The following is an 18,275-nucleotide window of genomic DNA, read 5'->3' on the forward strand; positions in this document are numbered from 1 at the left end:
TTATCAGCTATGAGAAAAGATTGGAAAACTGAGGTTGTTTATTTGGATCAGAAGGGCCAGGGAGAAATTACTTGCAGCGTATAAAATTATGGGGAACCAAAATATCATAGATAGGAAGGATCTACTTCTTTTAGCATAGAGGCCGGTAATCAGCAACATAAATTTAAAGTAGTTGGCAGAAGGATTACAACGGAGGGGAGGAGAGTCTTTCTAGAGACATGGGGCGGGATTTACCGAGAAACCGCCCCATGTTTTGCTGCGGTGGGAGGCGGTCCGCCATTGGTCAATGGCGGGGTCATTGCCAAAGGGATTTCCCATTAAATGCACCCCTCAGTGGGATGGGTGAGATGTTGGTGGGACCGGAAGATCCCGCCGGCGTGAACAACTGGAAAATATCGCCGTGTTTGGGTCTGGAACTCACTGTATGAAAGGGCCGTAGAGACAGAATCCTCACTTCATTATTAAAATACTTGGATGTGCACGAAGTGCTGCAACCTAGACATAGAGACCAAGATCTACAACATGAAATGATTCCAAATTAATCGAATTGCCCATCAGGTCTATTGGAGCTCTTCACTACAGCAACTATTCCAACTGCCCTGTTCACTCAATATCCCTGCATCTTCCTCTGCTTTAAATATTTATCCAATTGTCTTTAAAAGCCACAATGGTCCTGTCTTTCATCACTCCATGCTGTAAAGCACTCTATATTTCAGCAACCTTCAGAATTAAAAAAATCTTTATCTCTTTCCTAACTCTGTGACAATTTCAAATTGAGGATAATTCATTACTACCTCCCCAATTAGAGGATGAATGTGTGAAGAGTACTTTCCATCAAAACACTCCATAATTTCAAAAAAGACTTGACAGAATCTTCACTTAGCCCCACTAGCATCACTACTTTCACATCCCTTGTTCATCCTGGTGAATCTATGTTGAATCCTCTCCCTGGCTTTAATTTTCTTCCTGGAATTAGGCATATAACATTTTATACAGTATTCTTAACTGTGCCTGAGTCATTGTCTTGTACAAAATTATTAGGCTGTTAGTTTTCTTATTGTCTAAGCTGTTATTTCAATGATATTAATAACGACCTTGCACTTAGCCTCATCGATCAATGTGCTTTTAAGTAATAATATATTTGAACCTTTAGATTTAACGTTCATCTACCTGCACTATCCTTGTTGTCGAAGATTTGCAGATTATTTTTAATGCTTGAATGTAAAACTCACTGAAATTGTTGGAACAACTGCTGAGCTTTTGATGCTAAACTTTGTGAAAGAAAAGTTGATGCTTTTTGCATTATGACGTCCCTTGATCGATAAAGGAAAAGAGGGAACTGGCGCCCCCCACCTCGATCCACCTATCTACCCACATCTGTTCATCCACTCACCCAATCAACCATTCACTAACATTCACCCACTCCCTAACATTCACACTGGACCTTTAAAATTACCATACAGCAACTAGTACCGTAAAAAGGAATGCATCCTGTCCTTCCACCGATGCTACAGCCCTGAGATGGAGTTCTCCCAGAGATGCTGTGCTCCACATTTCCATTGAAGCCGGGCTCAGAAGACCTGGCAAGATATGCAGAGCAGCATCGGAATGTGGAAAAGTCCAAGTGGAGTGGCACTTTACCAATGATTGCTGCTTCGCAGAAGATCGAAGCCTGCCAGGAATCAGCAATTTGTCTTGCAGGTGTTTTTCTGAAGATGGTGAATAGATTTCTGCTTAACGAATCTTTAACATTGCAACTCCTAATTAAGTGCATGTGGTTTCTATCTATAGGAAGGGAAAATTAACATGAGCCCAAAAACCAACCAGGAATCTTGTTGGCATTTCGGGTAGTTCTTTTGGTTTCATGGTATATGAAATGAATATCTTGAGACTTGCATCATAATTAGAGTAACAGGCTAGATTTCACTCGTGAGCAATGTGTAGAACAGTGACTTTACTTGAGATTGCAAATTCTTGCCAGGCTCAGTGAAATCCACTGTCATCCTCACGCCTACTTTTAAACAAAACACTCACCTGATGAAGGAGCTGCGCTCCGAAAGCTAGTGATTCCAAATAAACCTGTTAGACTTTAACCTGGTGTTGTAAGACTTCTTACTTTAAACAAAAAGTCATTGGTCCTTAACCAGATCATAACACTACATGCTCATTACTGATACTAGCTTTTTATTACAGATTTTATTTAAGTAACTGAATTCAATTCACTGACTGCCTTGGTGAAATTTAAACTCACTTCTCCAGATTACCAGTCCAGAGTTCTAGAATGCTAGCCTAGTAATAACCATATATGCTACCAGACCTACGACTTGTTTAAACCATATCCACCATTATCCAATATTGTGTATCAGTCTGTCCAAAATTCAGTCTTGGCCGAAACACACCAGTACAGATGAGATTTTTTGACTTGAGTTATAGTGAGCAAAAGCCCAAAGAGCGACTTTCCAAATTCCACTTCCAACAATAATTATCAACTTGCACAATGTGGAAATGCAAAGAATAATTCAACTTTCTAGATGAATGTGTTGTACCTATTTTAACTTACCAAAACTGCCAATGGAAGTGGTATAAATCCCATTCTTCTGGAAACTGTATCACTATAATCTGTATATGCCTGCAAGAAAATTATCAAACAGACCTTAAGTAAAGGATAAACAATGAAAAAATAATCAGTTATCTTTATTGTCACAAGTAGGCTTAAATTAACACTGCAATGAAGTTACTGTGAAAAGCCCCTAGTCGTCATATTCCGGCGCATGTTCGGGTACACAGAGGGAGATTTCAGAATGCCCAAATTACCGAACCACACGTCTTTCGGGACTTGTGGGAGGAAACCGGAGCACCCGGAGGAAACCCACGCAGAAACAGGGAGAAAGTGCAGACTCCACACTTACAGTAAGCCAAGCCAAGAATCGAACCTGTGACCCTGGAGCTGTGAAGCAACAGTGCTACCCACTTTTCTACCGTGCTGCCCACGGTAGTCAACTAACTGGTGAGTTGATGCAAATTCCCTAATATCTAGGTACCGTAACCATTCTTGAGAAATACATTTTCTTGGTAGAATGGAAACGGAAGCACAAAGAACCGACAAACATAATTAAGCTATGGATAATTTTATGACATCTACACGAGGAGGTGTCTGTATAAGATGTGTGGCTTACCAACAGAACCAAACAGCTAAATACGAAATTTGAAACTAAAAGTCCAGTGATTGGAAGTGAGAAATATGCATACCCAGAATATCTTGGTGTGTAAACTACTTATTTAGACGTAGAATGATCAATATGCATTGTACGATATGTATTACCTGTTTAATAGGATGCTTCAAAAGTTGGATCAACTTGCCAGTAACAGGTACAAAGGAAAGCACGCTACTATTACTTTCCATCCATTTCTTTTTTTTAAAAATATATTTTATTCAAGTTTTTTGGCCAAACATAACAATACGTAGTGTTTCTTTTACACAACAATAAAGCAATATAAATAACCGTGGCCAGTTTTAAACAAATAAATAAGTAATATATAAACAAAAATAAAAAACAAAACTAAATGGCAACTGCCTTGTCCAAAATAAATACTCTCCAAAAATACAATCCAACTATCCAATATACAATTACAGATACCAAATACCTATACATATACAATAACATCCCTGAGAGTCCGTCCGATTCCTCCCCCCCGCCTCCCCCCTCCCCACCGCCCCTGGGTTGCTGCTGTTGTCTACTTCTTTTCCATTCCCTCTATCTTTCTGTGAGGTAGTCGACGAACAGTTGCCACCGCCTGGTGAACCCCTGAGCCGAACCCCTTAACACAAACTTAATCCGTTCTATCTTTATAAACCCTGCCATATCGTTCATCCAGGTCTCCACACCCGGGGGTTTGGCTTCCTTCCACATTAACAATATCCTGCGCCGGGCTACAAGGGACGCAAAGGCCACACGTCAGCCTCTCTCGCCTCCTGCACTCCCGGCTCTTCTGCAACCCCAAATATAGCCAACCCCCAGCTTGGTTCGACCCGGACCCCCACCACCTTCGAAAGCACCTTTGTCACCCCCACCCAGAACCCCTGTAGTGCCGGGCATGACCAGAACATGTGGGTGTGATTCGCTGGGCTTCTCGAGCATCTCGCACACCTATCCTCTACCCCCAAAAATTTACTAAGCCGTGCTCCAGTCACCTTAAATTGTATCAGGTTTAGCCTGGCACACAAGGACGATGAGTTTACCCTACGTAGGGCATCAGCCCACAGCCCCTCCTCAATCTCCTCCCCCAGTTCTTCTTCCCATTTCCCTTTCAGCTCATCTACCATGATCTCCCCCTCGTCCCTCATCTCCCTGTATATGTCCGCCACCTTACCGTCCCCCACCCATGTCTCTGAGATCACTCTATCCTGCACTTCCTACATCGGGAGCTGCGGGAATTCCCTCACCTGTTGCCTCGCAAAAGCCCTCAATTGCATATACCGAAATGCATTCCCTTGGGGCAACCCATATTTCTCCGTCAGCGCCCCCAGACTCGCAAACGTCCCATCTACAAATAGATCTCTTAGTTGTACTACCCTAGCTCTTTGTCATGCTCCAAATCCCCCATCCATTCTCCCCGGAACGGACCTATGATTGTTTCTTATCGGGGACCGCACCGAAGCTCCCGTCCCTCCCCTATGCCGTCTCCACTGCCCCCAAATTTTCAATGTAGCCACCACCACCGGGCTTGTGGTGTATTTCTTTGGTGAGAACGGCAACGGCGCCGTCACCATTGCTTGCAGGCTAGTCCCCCTGCAGGACGCCCTCTCCAATCTCTTCCACGCCGCTCCCTCCCCTTCTCCCATCCATTTACACACCATTGAAACATTGGTGGCCCAGTAGTACTCACTTAGGCTCGGTAGTGCCAGCCCCCCCCCTGTCCCTACTACGCTGCAAGAGTCCCCGCCTCACTCTCGGGGTCTTCCCAGCCCACACAAAACTCATAATGCTCTTCTCAATTCTTTTGAAAAAAGCCTTCGTGATCACCACCAGGAGGCACTGGAACACAAAAAGGAATCTCGGGAGGACCACCATTTTAACCGCCTGCACCCTACCTGCCAATGACAGGGACACCATATCCCATCTCTTGAAATCCTCCTCCATCTGTTCCACCAACCGTGTTAAATTAAGCCTACGTAATGTACCCCAATTCTTGGCTATCTGGATCCCCAGGTACCGGAAGGCCCTTGTTACCTTCCTCAACGGTAAATCCTCTATCTCTCTGCTCTGCTCCCCCGGATGCACCACAAATAACTCACTTTTCCCCATGTTCAGTTTATACCCTGAAAAATCCCCAAACTCCCCAAGTATCCGCATTATCTCTGGCATCCCCTCCGCCGGGTCCGCCACATATAGCAACAAATCATCCGCATACAGAGATACCCGGTGTTCTCCCCCCCCTAAGTACTCCCCTCCACTTCCTGGAACCCCTCAATGCTATGGCCAGGGGTTCAATCGCCAATGCAAACAATAACGGGGACAGAGGACATCCCTGCCTCGTCCCTCTATGGAGCCGAAAATACGCAGACCCCCGTCCATTCGTGACCACGCTCGCCATCGGGGCCCTATACAGCAACTGTACCCACCTGATATACCCGTCCCCCCCCCCCCCACTAGATCCCAAGCTAGCGTAATTGCACCCCCCATGTTGCTCCCAGAAGTCAGCAAACTCTGGCCGACCTCGGCTTCCCCCCGTGACCTCGGCTCACACTGTGCGAGGCCCCCTCCTTCCTGCTTCCCTGTTCTCGCCATGATTACCATAGCGCGGGAACAAAGCCCGCGGTTTCCTTTTGGCCCCGCACCCAATGGCCAGCCCCCTCAGCTCCTCATCCTCCCTCACCCCCTCCCCCACGACATGGGGAAGAGAGAGAAGTTACAGGGTCGCAGATTTAACAACTTGGGAAGTCCTCTCTTCCCCCTTTTCCCCCCTTCATCCCACAAATCCCCCCCCCCCCCACACTTTTGTCCCAAACATTCTTTTTCTGGCCCGCTCACTCCAGCTTCTCCTCGACAATAAATGTCCACGCCTCGTCTGCCGTTTCGAAGTAGTGGTGTTTCCCTAGATGTGTGACCCACAGTCTTGCCGGTTGCAGCATTCCGAATTTGACCTTCCTTTTATGCAACACCGCCTTGGCCCGATTAAAGCTTGCCCTCCTTCTTGCCACCTCCGCACTCCAATCTTGATATACGCGGATCACCGCATTCTCCCACATACTGCTCCGAGTTTTCTTTGCCCATCTGAGGACCATCTCTCGGTCCTTATATCGGAGAAATCTCACCACTATTGCTCGAGGAATTTCTCCAGCCCTCGGTCTTCGCGCCATAACCCGATAGGCTCCCTCCACCTCCAGCGGACCCGTCGGGGCCTCCGATCCCATTAACGAGTGCAGCATCGTGCTCACATATGCCCCGACGTCCGCCCCTTCTGCACCTTCGGGAAGACCAAGAATCCTTAGGTTCTTCCTCCTCGTATTATTCTCCTGCACCTCCAGCCTTTCCACACATCTTTTGTGTTGTGCCTCGTGGATCTCCGTTTTCACCACCAGGCCCTGTATGTCGTCCTCATTCTCAGCAGCCTTTGCCTTCACGACCCGAAGCTCCTGTTCCTGGGTCTTTTGCTCCTCCTTTAGCCCCTCAATCGCTTGTAATATCGGGGCCAACAGCTCCTTCTTCATCTCCTTTTTGAGTTCATCTACGCAACGCCGCAGGAACTCTTGTTGGTCAGGGCCCCATATTAAACTGCCTCCTTCCGACGCCATCTTGCTTTGTGCCTGCCTTCCTGGCCGCTGCTCTAGAGGATCCACCGCAATCCGGCTACTTTCCTCTCTTTTTTCCATCCGTGTCCAGGGGGGATTCCCTTCTGGATTACCGCACAGTGTTATTTGCCGTTAAGATTGCCGATGGGGTTCCTATTAAGAGCCCAAAAGTCCGTTCCACCGGGAGCTGCCAAAACGTGCGACTCAGCTGGTCATCGCCGCACCCGGAAGTCTTCCATCCATTTCTTAACAGCAAGTTGAAATAATTACATTTGTGCAGATATTCTCGGTTGAAGAAAGAGACCATGGCTGCTGCCCGAATAGTAAGTCCTTAGCTGGGAATTGTATGTAGAAAGTAGCAGCAACCAGCAATCCAGCGCATTAAACAACTGTTGGAGATGCAAAAAACTAAGCTTCAAGTGCCACTTTTTGGCAGCCATTAGGCCCATAACAGTGGCAAATGTGGGGCAGAATTCTCCCCCCCCCACGCCGGGCGGGAGAATCGCCCGGGCGCCGCGCGAGTCCCGCCACGCAGCCCCAATGCCCGCACGCGATTCTCCCACCCCCTCCAAACCGGCGCGGCGCGAATCATGGCTGGCCGCTGGGAGAATCGCCGCTTGCCGTTGGTAATGGGTGAGCGGCGATTCTCCGGCCCAGATGGGCCGAGCGGCCTGCCCAGCACGACATGTTCCCGCCGGCGCCATCCAACCTGGTCGCTGCCGGCAGGAACAGCGCGGAAACGCTTGGGGAGCCTGTGGGGGAGGAAGGGGGTGGGCTCAAAAGGGGTCTGGCCCGCGATCGGTGCCCACCGATTGGAGGGCCGGCCTCTCTGAAGGAGGACCTCCATCAGACATCTTCTTGCGGGGCGGCTGTGGGGAGGACGGCAACCGCGCATGCGCGGGTGACGTCATTTACGCAGCGCCGGTCACGTCATTTACGCAGCGCCGCTTTTACGCGGCGCCAAGGCCCGCGCGCGTAAATGACGCAGCGCCGCTCCTAGCCCCCCGGGGGTGGGAGAATAGGGGGCTGGGAACGGCCTCCGACGCCGGAGTGAAACACTCTGGTTTTCACTCCGGCGTCGGGACTTAGTCTCCCGATGGGAGAATTGCGCCCCTAAACTTTGTTTTCATTTTTGCTCATGCTTGTTGTGAGAAAGCACTTGATTCTTTCATCGCAGTTGCTGAGATTGGGAACTTGAATGTGTAAGCACAAGCCACTAGGTGGCATCATACATTTATACTCCTGTTTCCATGGCATTCCAAAACCCTTGTTCCTTTCTTTCCACGCAACACTTCATGAACTTGAGTTTTACATATGTGTCGTGTTACTTAGAAAGTAAGTTATGGCTGCAATCTACCGGCCTCGTCGCACCCGAATCAGGACGCGACGAGGCCATAAATCTCACAGGAGGCGTCGCAATCCGGATCCCGCCCATTGAGGTTGGGATCCAGATTTGCATTTTCAAGTGTGATGTCAAGCTCACTTCATTATGTTCTCGTTAGAGTTACCCCAGGCACAGGATCTAACTCCTGCGTCTCTGAGACCCCGAGCGAACGCCGTTTAGCACTGGTCTCCACCAACGTGGACCAGGTGTACTGGCACTTGGTGCCGTGATCTCTTCCTGCGGAGCTCATTAGTGCCGGAAATGCCCAAGTGTGGCCTCGGCAGGGCATCCTTGCCATGGCCTAGAAACGAGCAGGGTCGTTCTCGGCGCTGCAAATGCTGTGAAACACCCAGCTAAACACGCCCGATATAGGACTGTTTCATTTCCATTAAAAATTCTGCCCTATGTTTTCTTAACATATTTATGGGGCATGGGGTTGAAGGAAACCTTTTTTTTTATAAAGTCATGCAGTACTTGAACCGTGGCTTCTTCAAATTATTGTTTCAATAAAAAATCCACAGAGGGTTAGGGGCGATGGAAAGTACTGCCTGAGTTGGTATTCAAGCAGACACCAGAGACAGGACAATGGCCTTTTAACTATGGTCTAGCGCACTGTTGTTCAATATGCTTGCCATTCATCGGTGACAGATGTGATGAATTAATGCTGTTCATTTTTAGAGCCTCACTGAGTTGTGCTGAAGTTGTAACAGTGGGTAAGAGCGTGTCACACATTGGACTGCTATTTGTCGTTCGTCCCTAATTGAGCAAGGAAAAATCAACCACGCTGTTGTGAAATAAGAGTCACATATCGGTCAGAAGGAACAATGTTTATCAAATATACTTCAGTTGTCAGATTTCTAATGACATACAAGCTGAAGGGCCACTTGGTCCATAAAATAAGAAAAATAGTTCATCATTTGTTACCTACTCTCTTACTATTCACTCTGGGTGCCTCTGCCAATACATTTAGGTCTTCAGGGACCACTAGTAAAGTGCTGTGAAAGAAGCACTGACTTTTGGAAAGAGAGCAGTCTACTGCTCTCTAGATTTTCTTGAGAGAATATAGTGACACAGGGGATGCTAAGTGATTGACTTGGTTTTATTTGGCTGGAAGTAGGCGGTTCTTGTAAAACAGTTGAAGTGCATGAGCGGTGGCAGCGCTGCTTGGCTGCCAATGAGGGGTGATACGTGCAATTTTGACAAGCTGGGGTGTTACAGTAACATCCAAATGTATTCAGCCTTCATCTTGATAGATCTGCCTAGCTTATTCCTAGCTAATGTCCAATCTCTAGAAAACAAGCTAGGCGAACTTAAAGCCAGACTCTCTTTTCAAAGAGAATTGAGGGACTGCTGTGTGCTCGGTTTCACGGAGACATGACTCACTCCTGCCTCACCGGACTGTGCCCTACAACCAGAGGGTTTCTCAATCCACCAAATGGACCGTACGGCAGCCTCAGACAAGGCATGGGCAGGTGGGGTCTGCCTCCTAATCAACACCTCCTGGTGCCTAGATGTAGCAACACTGATGAGTTTTTGCTCCCCAGACTTAGACCTGACGCTAAAATGCCACCTCTACTACCTTCCGTGGGAGTTCAGCTCCGTTACCCTGACGGCAGTTTATATCCCACCCCATGCGAACGTGAAAATCGCCCTGGACGAAATATTCACCACCACAAATAGCCTTGAAACGAAACATCCCGAGGCCTTGTTCTTTGTAGCTGGGGACTTCAATAAGGCCAAGCTCAAGAGCTTACTACCAAATTACCACCCACAGGTCACCTGTTCCACCAGGGGCCCAAACATCCTGGACCACTGCTACACAAAAATCATTCATGCCTACCGCTCTATCGCTCGCCCACACTTTGGCAAATCTGACCACAAGGCTGTGCTCCTACTCCCGGCTTATAAGCAAAAACTGAAGCGGGAGAATCCTTCAAAGAAAGTTGTGCATTGTTGGTCTGAGGAATTGGATGATCTCCTACGGGACTGCTTAGAGTCAGTGGACTGGTCAGTATTTAAAAACTCTGTGACCAGCCTGAACGAGTGCGCCACTCCAGTAACGAACTTCATTAGTAAATGTCTAGAAGACTGTGCCAAAGAAAATAATCCGCGTATTTCCTAACCGGAAATCCTGGATGAACAGGGATATCCACTGCTTGCTGAAGTCTAGGTCTGAGGCGTTCAAGTCAGGCGACCCTGACCTATACAAGAAAGCCAGATATGATCTAAGGATCATATGCATCAAAGATGCCAAAAGACAGTACCGGACCAAGCTCGAGTCCCAGGCTAGCCACAGGGACCCCCGCCAACTATGGCAAGGTCTGCAAGACTTAATGGGCTACAAGATGAAGGCATGTAAAATCACCAGCTCCAATGCACTCCTCCCTGATGAGCTCAACACATTCTATGCACGCTTTGAACAAGAGGTCAGCGAAAGCAAGCCCTCCACCCCAGAAGCCTCGGATGAACTTGTATCTGAGATCACCATTGCAGACGTCAGAGCAGCCTTCTCGAAGGTCAACCGTCGGAAAGTCACTGGCCCGGATGGGGTACCCAGACGGGCACTCAGGTCTTGCGCGGATCAGCTGGCAGGGGTATTCGCAGACATCTTCAACCTATCTTTACAACAATCTGAGGTCTCTATCTGCTTCAAGAAGACGGCCATCATCCCTGTACCAAAAAAGACCAAGCAGCGTGCCTTAATGACTACTGCCCAGTGGCTCTGACATCCATCATCATAAAGTGCTTCGAAAGGCTAGTCATGGCACGAATCAACTCCAGACTCCCGGATTGTCTTGATCCACTACAGTTCGCCTACCGCTGCAACAGGTCCACAGCAGATGCCATCTCCATGGCCCTGCACTCTACCCTGGAACACCTAGATACCAAAGACACCCATGTCAGACTCCTATTTATCGACTACAGCTCAGCCTTCAACACCATCATTCCTCCAAAACTAATCTCCAAACGAGGCCTTAGCCTCAGCTCCTCCCTCTGCGACTGGATCCTGAACTTTCTAACCCACATGCCACAAGCAGTAAGGATAGGCAACAACACCTCCTCCACGATCATCCTCAACACCAGTGCCCAACAAGGTTGTGTCCTCAGCTCCCTACTATACTCCTTGTATACCTATGACTGTGTGGCCAAATTCCCCTCCAACTTGATTTTCAAATTTGCTGATGACACCACAGTAGTGGGTCGGATTTCAAACAATGACGAGACAGAGTACAGGAATGAGATAGAGAATATGGTGTACTGGTGCGACGACAATAATCTCTCCCTCAATGTCAACAAAACAAAGGAGATTGTCATCGACTTCAGGAAGCGTAGTGGAGAACATGCCCCTGTCTACATCAATGGGAACAAAGTAGAAAGGGTCGGGAGCTTCAGGTTTTAGGTGTCCAGATTACCAACAACCTGTCCTGGTCCCCCATGTCGACACAATAGTTAAGAAAGCCTACCAACGACTCTACTTTCCCAGAAGACTAAGGAAATTTGGCATGTCACCAACGACTCTCACCAACTTTTACAGATGCACCATAGAAAGCATTCTTTCTGGTTGTATCACAGCTTGGTATGGATCCTGCTCTGCCCAAGACCGCAGGAAATTACAAAAGGTCGTGAATGTAGCCCAATCCATCACACAAACCAGCCTCCCATCCATTGACTCTGTCTACAATTACCGCTGCCTCGGAAAGGCAGCCAACATAATTAAGGACCCCACGAACCCCGGACATACTGTCTTCCACTTTCTTCCATTAGGAAAAAGATACCAAAGTTTGAGGTCACGTACCAACCGACTCAAGAACAGTTTCTTCCCTACTGCCATCAGTCTTTTGAATGGACCTACCTCGTTTAAATTGATCTTTTCACTACACCTTGCTGTAACTGTTAACATTATATTCTGCAGTCTCTCCTTCCTTCCCTATTTACAGTACGCATTGTTTGTACAGCATGCAAGAAACAATACTTTTCACTGTCTCCTAATACATGTGACAATAATAAATCAAATCAAATCTGTTAAAATGAGCGATTAAAAGGAATAGGGTGCTATTTAGGTAAAAGGAGGGATTACATGAGGTTGGCCATAAGTCACAAGTGCTGTGTTCGGAAATGGCAGGTAGCAGATGTAAGTAAGGCAAGAGGCAGAATCGGAGTGCAGAAGCCAATACCTAGAGATATGCAATTTTCTCCCCAAGTCTTCTAAAACATCAATTCTGATAAAATAGAAACAGTTCACTATCAAAGAAAATTTTTGTTTTTGAAATAACCTGGAACATAGTCAGAAACAGACGTTTCCATTAATAGTTTGTCACCACCCTAAGCGCATGTACTGCCTGCTTGCTTTGTGGAACAGTTGGATTGCAAATCCCTCTCGTAGCTGTTCTACTGTCTAAAGCATTGAGTTTTTAGGTTTTGATTGCTGATGGTTTAAAAGTTCAACCCTATTTTTAAAAGACTGTGCATGTTTTGTATTATGTGGTAAATATGGCGACCTGATCACAAGTTTGGCAAGCATCAAAATTCTATTGGACAACACTGACCAGCAGACTAACTTCTATCACTGTTACTCTACTCTCAAATAGCTTCTGCCCTTTACTCGCTATATCGGTCTTCAAACTTGGACAACATCTTGACGATGTTCAATGCTATCTCCATCCCATATCCGACAATATTATCCCACCACAGGATCTCTGACAACTCCATACTTCCTTAGACTCTCTACCTATTTCTCATTTACTGCAGAAATTCTTCTGTAGGATGAGGCTAGAAAAATACATGAATGGTGGTAGGTGATTTTTTATTTTTTTTAAGTAATTTGCAGGTGCCTATGAAAGATTTACTTATATTCTTTGAAGTAGACTTTTGGATTTTCTGCATAGGGGCATTAGTGTGTACCAGGTCCCCTCATTATTTTGAATGAGATCTGAATTGTCATATAAAATTACAGGTCAATAATCACTTGACCTACTTAATCTAGTCAACATAGAAGTGTCTTTCAGGGTCTTTCTACCCTCGTCCAAAGCAGCTAAAAGTAGAAAATGAAACCTGCTCGGTCCCCAGGCAGGTTATTTTCACATTTGACTCTCTGCAACCTGAAACTAACCAGTATAGGATTAAATTAGATTTTATTTTTATAAGCACATTTTTAAACTCAGCAAATAACATTCACAATAATTCAATAGAATCTAGAGCATAAATTGTACTTGTAAAGTGCTTTATTATAAAACTTTAAAACCAAGGAATAAGATCAGCATTAAAGCTTGACTCTGACCAATTCTTAGGATTTCACAATATATCAAATGGGCAAAAAAACCACATCTCCGGAGGAGTTTTTAAAAACATTCTTAAGGGAGTCACAGTCATAATTCTAATTCAAAATACCAGATTTCCAACATAAATTGTTCCTTTGAATTTGTGTTTTGAAGCATGGAAATCAGGTAAGTTCAATTTTTGTTGAAACATCTTGATAAAAACATGTAAAAAAAAATAACAGACAAGAAACTACATTCATATACTTACATTTTTTTGACGGCTACTGACCAAGTCAAATGCAAGGCTGGCTCGATACTCACTATAAACCTGTGTACAGGAAAACCATAGCTTATTTTAGCACGGTGCTAACAACTCTGAAAACTTGATATTTTGCATTCACAATATTTTTGCAGATACTATACCTTAAGGGGCTATACTGTACTCTACATTGTCCAAGAATGGAGAGGAGCAGAGAAGAAAAATACAAACATCCCCAAAAGATCTGGCCAACAACTAGAATTTCAATATCACACATTGGACTTCAGTTTAGCACAAGCTGATTTAAACTCTCACCTCAGGTTCAGAAGGTTGTGGGCTAAGTTCCATTCCACTCACATTTTAGAAGAAGTAGCTTTAACATGGTTAGAAATGGGCACTAAACATTTCTGGCTACAACTTAGTATGGGGGTTGCTGCTGACGGAACTGTTGCTCAAGAATATTCCAATTTTACAGGATGGGAAATATACTAAAGGGTTCAAAGTCTGACTATTTGGTTGGAGTTGAGAAACAGAAATAGAGTTGTTACAGTGCTGAATGTTTATTATAGACTCCAATTAGTGAGAAGGAGATAGGGAAGGAAATAGGTTGGTAAATTTCACAGAAATTATATGTATATTCTATGAAATCTATGAAATGCAAAAATAATAAAGGAGTAACAGTAGGAAACTTCAATGACCCTATTATAGATGGGGATGAGTGTAGGAGACAAAGATGGTGGAAAATTCCTAAAATGTTCAATGGATAACTTTCCATGCCAATGAGGAAGAACACAGATCTAGTTCTAGGGAATTAAGTTGAAAAGTAGGGTAATGTTTCAGTGGGAGAACATGCAGAAAATAACAATCATAATATAATTAGATTTAAAGTAGTTACAGAGAGGGGCAAAGAAAATTCAATCATGAAAATATCCAATTGGAAGACAGCCAATTTCAATTACTTGAAAAGGGTCAACTGTCAACAAATACTGTTCAAGAAAACAATAGATGAGAAATGGCAGGCTTTCAAGATGGAGATAATTTGTGTACAAACCAAGCATGTTCTCATAAAGATGGGTTTCCAACGCCAAAGCTCCTGAATGACAAAATAGGGAATTAAATAGAACCAAAAAAAAGCAAATGTCTTGGATAGAATACAGTACAAAATCAGTCAAAATACAGGGTGCAGTGGAGAACTGAAAAAGGTTACAAGAATGGCAAAGAGAGAATATGAGTAAAGATCAGCAGGTGATATGAAGGAACAATAAAAATAATTTATAAAGTTGTAAAAAATAAAAGGAATGGTGGGAGTAATTATGCTAAGGATGGAAATATTGACTTCCAGGTGCGGCTATGCAGAGATAGGTCGCATATTCGGTAGCTCCCACTTGGAACGGACTTTTGGGCTCTTTTACAGGGCCCCCACGGCATTTGTTTGACATTTTCCGGTGTGGGAAGAAGACTGCAACATTCCCCTGACAGTGTCTCCAGGAATGGTATGTCTTTTGGTTACCAGACCCAGCAGAAACAGTAAAAGATCTGGCTGTAACTGCAGGGGAGAGAGGGGCCTCTTCCAGCATGCAGGCGGGGGACGGGCAAGCTTAAAGCTGCAAACTGACCTGAGGGCCTTTATCAAAAGTGAATTCTAACAGCAGAGGGCACAACTGTGAAAAGATCTCACCAAGGCGACTGAAGAAGCGGGGACGAGGCTTCCGGTGGCGGCCATGGAGGAGTAGGTCGCGCATTCGGCAGCTCCCGTCTGGAACGGTCTCTCAGACCTTTTTCAGGAGTTTCCATAGACTTTTGGGGGCAGATTGGTGAAGCGAACACTGCCAAAAGGATTCCCTCTCGAGACTTCCGGTTGCGGCTACGCGGAGCTAAGTCGCACATTCGGCGGCTCCCGCAAAAACTGACTTCTGGGCTCTTTTCAGGGCCCCCCAGGGCACTTTTTCGATGTTTCCCGGTGTGGAAAGTAGTTAATAATAGCTCCCCGTCAGTATATGGCTTTAACTAGGAGCGGGGCGACAAAAAAGGTGGTGGTGGACCAGAAGAAGGGAGGGAAGGACAAAATGGCGGCGGGCGGAGACCAGGAAGCGTGGAGGCAGTGGGCGGAGGAGCCACAGGTGGGTATCCAGCGCTGCATCAGAGAGATTAAAACGGACCTGCGAGAGCCGATGAAGGCTTCTATTGATAAGCTGCTGGAGACACACACGGCCCAGGGGGTGGCTGATCCGAGAGGCTCGACAAAAGATCTCTGACAATGAGGACGAGATCTTAGGCCTGGCGGTAAAGGTGGAGGCGCACGAGGCGCTCCACAAGAAATGGCAGGAGCGGTTCGAGGAGATGGAGAATCGGTCGAGGCGGAAGAATCTGCAGATTCTGGGCCTCCCGGAGGGGCTGGAGGGGCCGGACGTGGGGGCCTATGTGGTCACCATGTTGAACTCGCTGATGGGAGCGGGGTCCTTCCAGGGGCCGCTGGAGCTGGAAGGGGCCCATAGAGTGTTGGCGAGGAGGCCCAAGGGTAACGAGCCTCCGCAGGCAGTGCTGGTGCGGTTCCATCGGTTCGTCGATCGGGAGTGTGTGCTCAGGTGGGCCAAGAAGGAGAGGATCAGCAGGTGAGAAAACGCGGAGGTTCGGATATATCAGGACTGGAGTGCGGAGGTGGCGAAGAGGAGGGTCGGGTACAATCGAGCGAAGGCGGTGCTGCGCAGGAAGGGGGTGAAGCTTGGCATGTTGCAGCCGGCGCGACTGTGGGTTACCTACAAGGACCGGCACCATTATTTTGAGTCTCCGGAGGAGGAGTGGGCCTTTGTTCAGGCCGAGAAGCTGGACACAGACTGAGGGTCGGGATGGGCGATTGGGGACTGCGGTGTATATGTTATGCCTATTTTTGGTTCGGGGGGCCTTTGCATTGTTTGGGGTTTTTTTTTCTCTGTGTTTTTCTCTTTCGGGTTGGGGAGGGTGGATGGGGCGGGTTGGGCACTGTTTTGGTTGGTGGCGGGGCCTGGTAGGTGGAGAGCGCGGGCTTTTGTCCCGCACCGAAGGCCGGGGCGGGGAAGCGAGGATTGTTTCCCGCACTTAGAACGGAGAGGGGAGGGGGAGAGCCTGTGGATGGGGAGCGGGAGAGGAGGGTGTGCCACACAATGGGAGGAGTCGAAGGGGAGGCGGGAGTGGCCGGGGTCAGCAGGAGTCAGCTCACTTGCGGAAGTGCAATGGGGGGAGTAAACCAGCTAGGATGGGTTCTAGCCGGGAGGGGGTGGGTGCGGGGGAATCAAGTTGCTGCTGCTAAGGTCAAGGAGGAGCTGGAGCGAGTGGCGGGGGGGTCGAGACGGGGGCATGCCGCTGTGGGGAACGGGCCGGGTGTGGGATGCGGGCGCGTGGCTGGCCGAGGAGGGGTCACGGCTAGTCGGCGGGGAAGGGGTGCGGGTAGCCCCCGATCCGGCTGATAACCTGGAATGTAAGGGGACTGAATGGGTCGGTTAAGCGGGCCCGCGTGTTCGCGCACCTGAAGGGGCTCAAGGCGGATGTGGTTATGCTCCAGAAGACACACCTGAAGGTTGCAGACCAGGTAAGACTGAGGAAATGGTGGGGAGGTCAGGTGTTTCACTCGGGGCTAGATGCCAAAAATCGAGGGGTGGCGATCTTGGTGGGAAAGAAGGTGTCATTCGAGGCGTCGAGCATTGTGGCAGATAGTGGCGGTAGGTACATAATGGTAAGTGGTAAGTTGCAGGGAGAGAGGGTGGTACTGGTCAATGTGTATGCTCCGAACTGGGACGATGCGGGTTTTATGCGGCGTATGTTGGGTCGGATCCCAGACTGGGAAGTGGGGGGCCTGATAATGGGGGGAGACTTTAACACGGTGTTGGATCCAGCACTGGATCGCTCCAGGTCTAGGACGGGTAGGAAGCCAGCGGCGGTTAGAGTGTTGAGGGGATTTATGGACCAAATGGGAGGGGTGGACCCTTGGAGATTTGCAAGGCCGGGGGCTAGGGAATTTTCATTCTTCTCACATGTCCATAAGGCTTATTCTCGAATCGACTTTTTAATCTTGAGTAGGGCGTTGATAGCGAGAGTATAGGATACTGAGTATTCGGCAATAGCCATTTCGGACCACGCCCCGCATTGGGTGGACTTGGAGATGGGGGAGGAGAGGGACCAGCGCCCGCTGTGGCACTTGGAGGTGGGGCTGTTGGCGGACGAGGAGGTGAGCGAGCGGGTCCGAGGAAGTATAGAGAGGTACTTGGAGACCAACGACAACGGGGAGGTCCGGGTGGCGATGGTATGGGAGGCACTGAAGGCGGTGGTGAGGGGAGAGCTGATCTCTATTAGGGCCCACAAGGAGCGGGGGGAGAGGGAGAGGCTGGTGGGGGAGATGGTGAGGGTAGACAGGAGGTATGCGGAAGAGCCTGAGGAAGGATTGTTGAGGAAGAGGTGCAGCCTCCAGGCCGAATTCGACCTGGTGACCACCAAGAAGGCGGAGGTGCAGTGGAGGAAGGCCCAGGGGGCGGTCTACGAGTATGGGGAAAAGGCAAGCCGGATGCTGGCACATCAGCTTCGGAAGCGGCTAGGGAGATTGGGGGAGTT

General features: G+C 47.7%; 1 protein-coding gene across 2 annotated transcripts in view; it reads right to left on the minus strand.

Moving 5' to 3' along the window:
* The window catches only part of tapt1b (transmembrane anterior posterior transformation 1b), a 191,612-nt gene that overhangs the window by 44,630 nt on the left and 128,707 nt on the right, over window positions 1–18,275 (minus strand). For both annotated transcript variants that reach the window (XM_072496425.1, XM_072496424.1), the window contains exons 10-11: window positions 13,704–13,763; window positions 2,561–2,629 (exon numbers count right to left, since the gene is read on the minus strand). In XM_072496425.1, the coding sequence (XP_072352526.1) occupies window positions 2,561–2,629; window positions 13,704–13,763 (129 nt within the window). The remainder of the gene's footprint in view (window positions 1–2,560; window positions 2,630–13,703; window positions 13,764–18,275) is intronic.

The sequence above is a fragment of the Scyliorhinus torazame genome, chromosome 3 (genome assembly GCF_047496885.1).
Source record: "Scyliorhinus torazame isolate Kashiwa2021f chromosome 3, sScyTor2.1, whole genome shotgun sequence".
Lineage (NCBI taxonomy): Eukaryota > Metazoa > Chordata > Chondrichthyes > Carcharhiniformes > Scyliorhinidae > Scyliorhinus > Scyliorhinus torazame.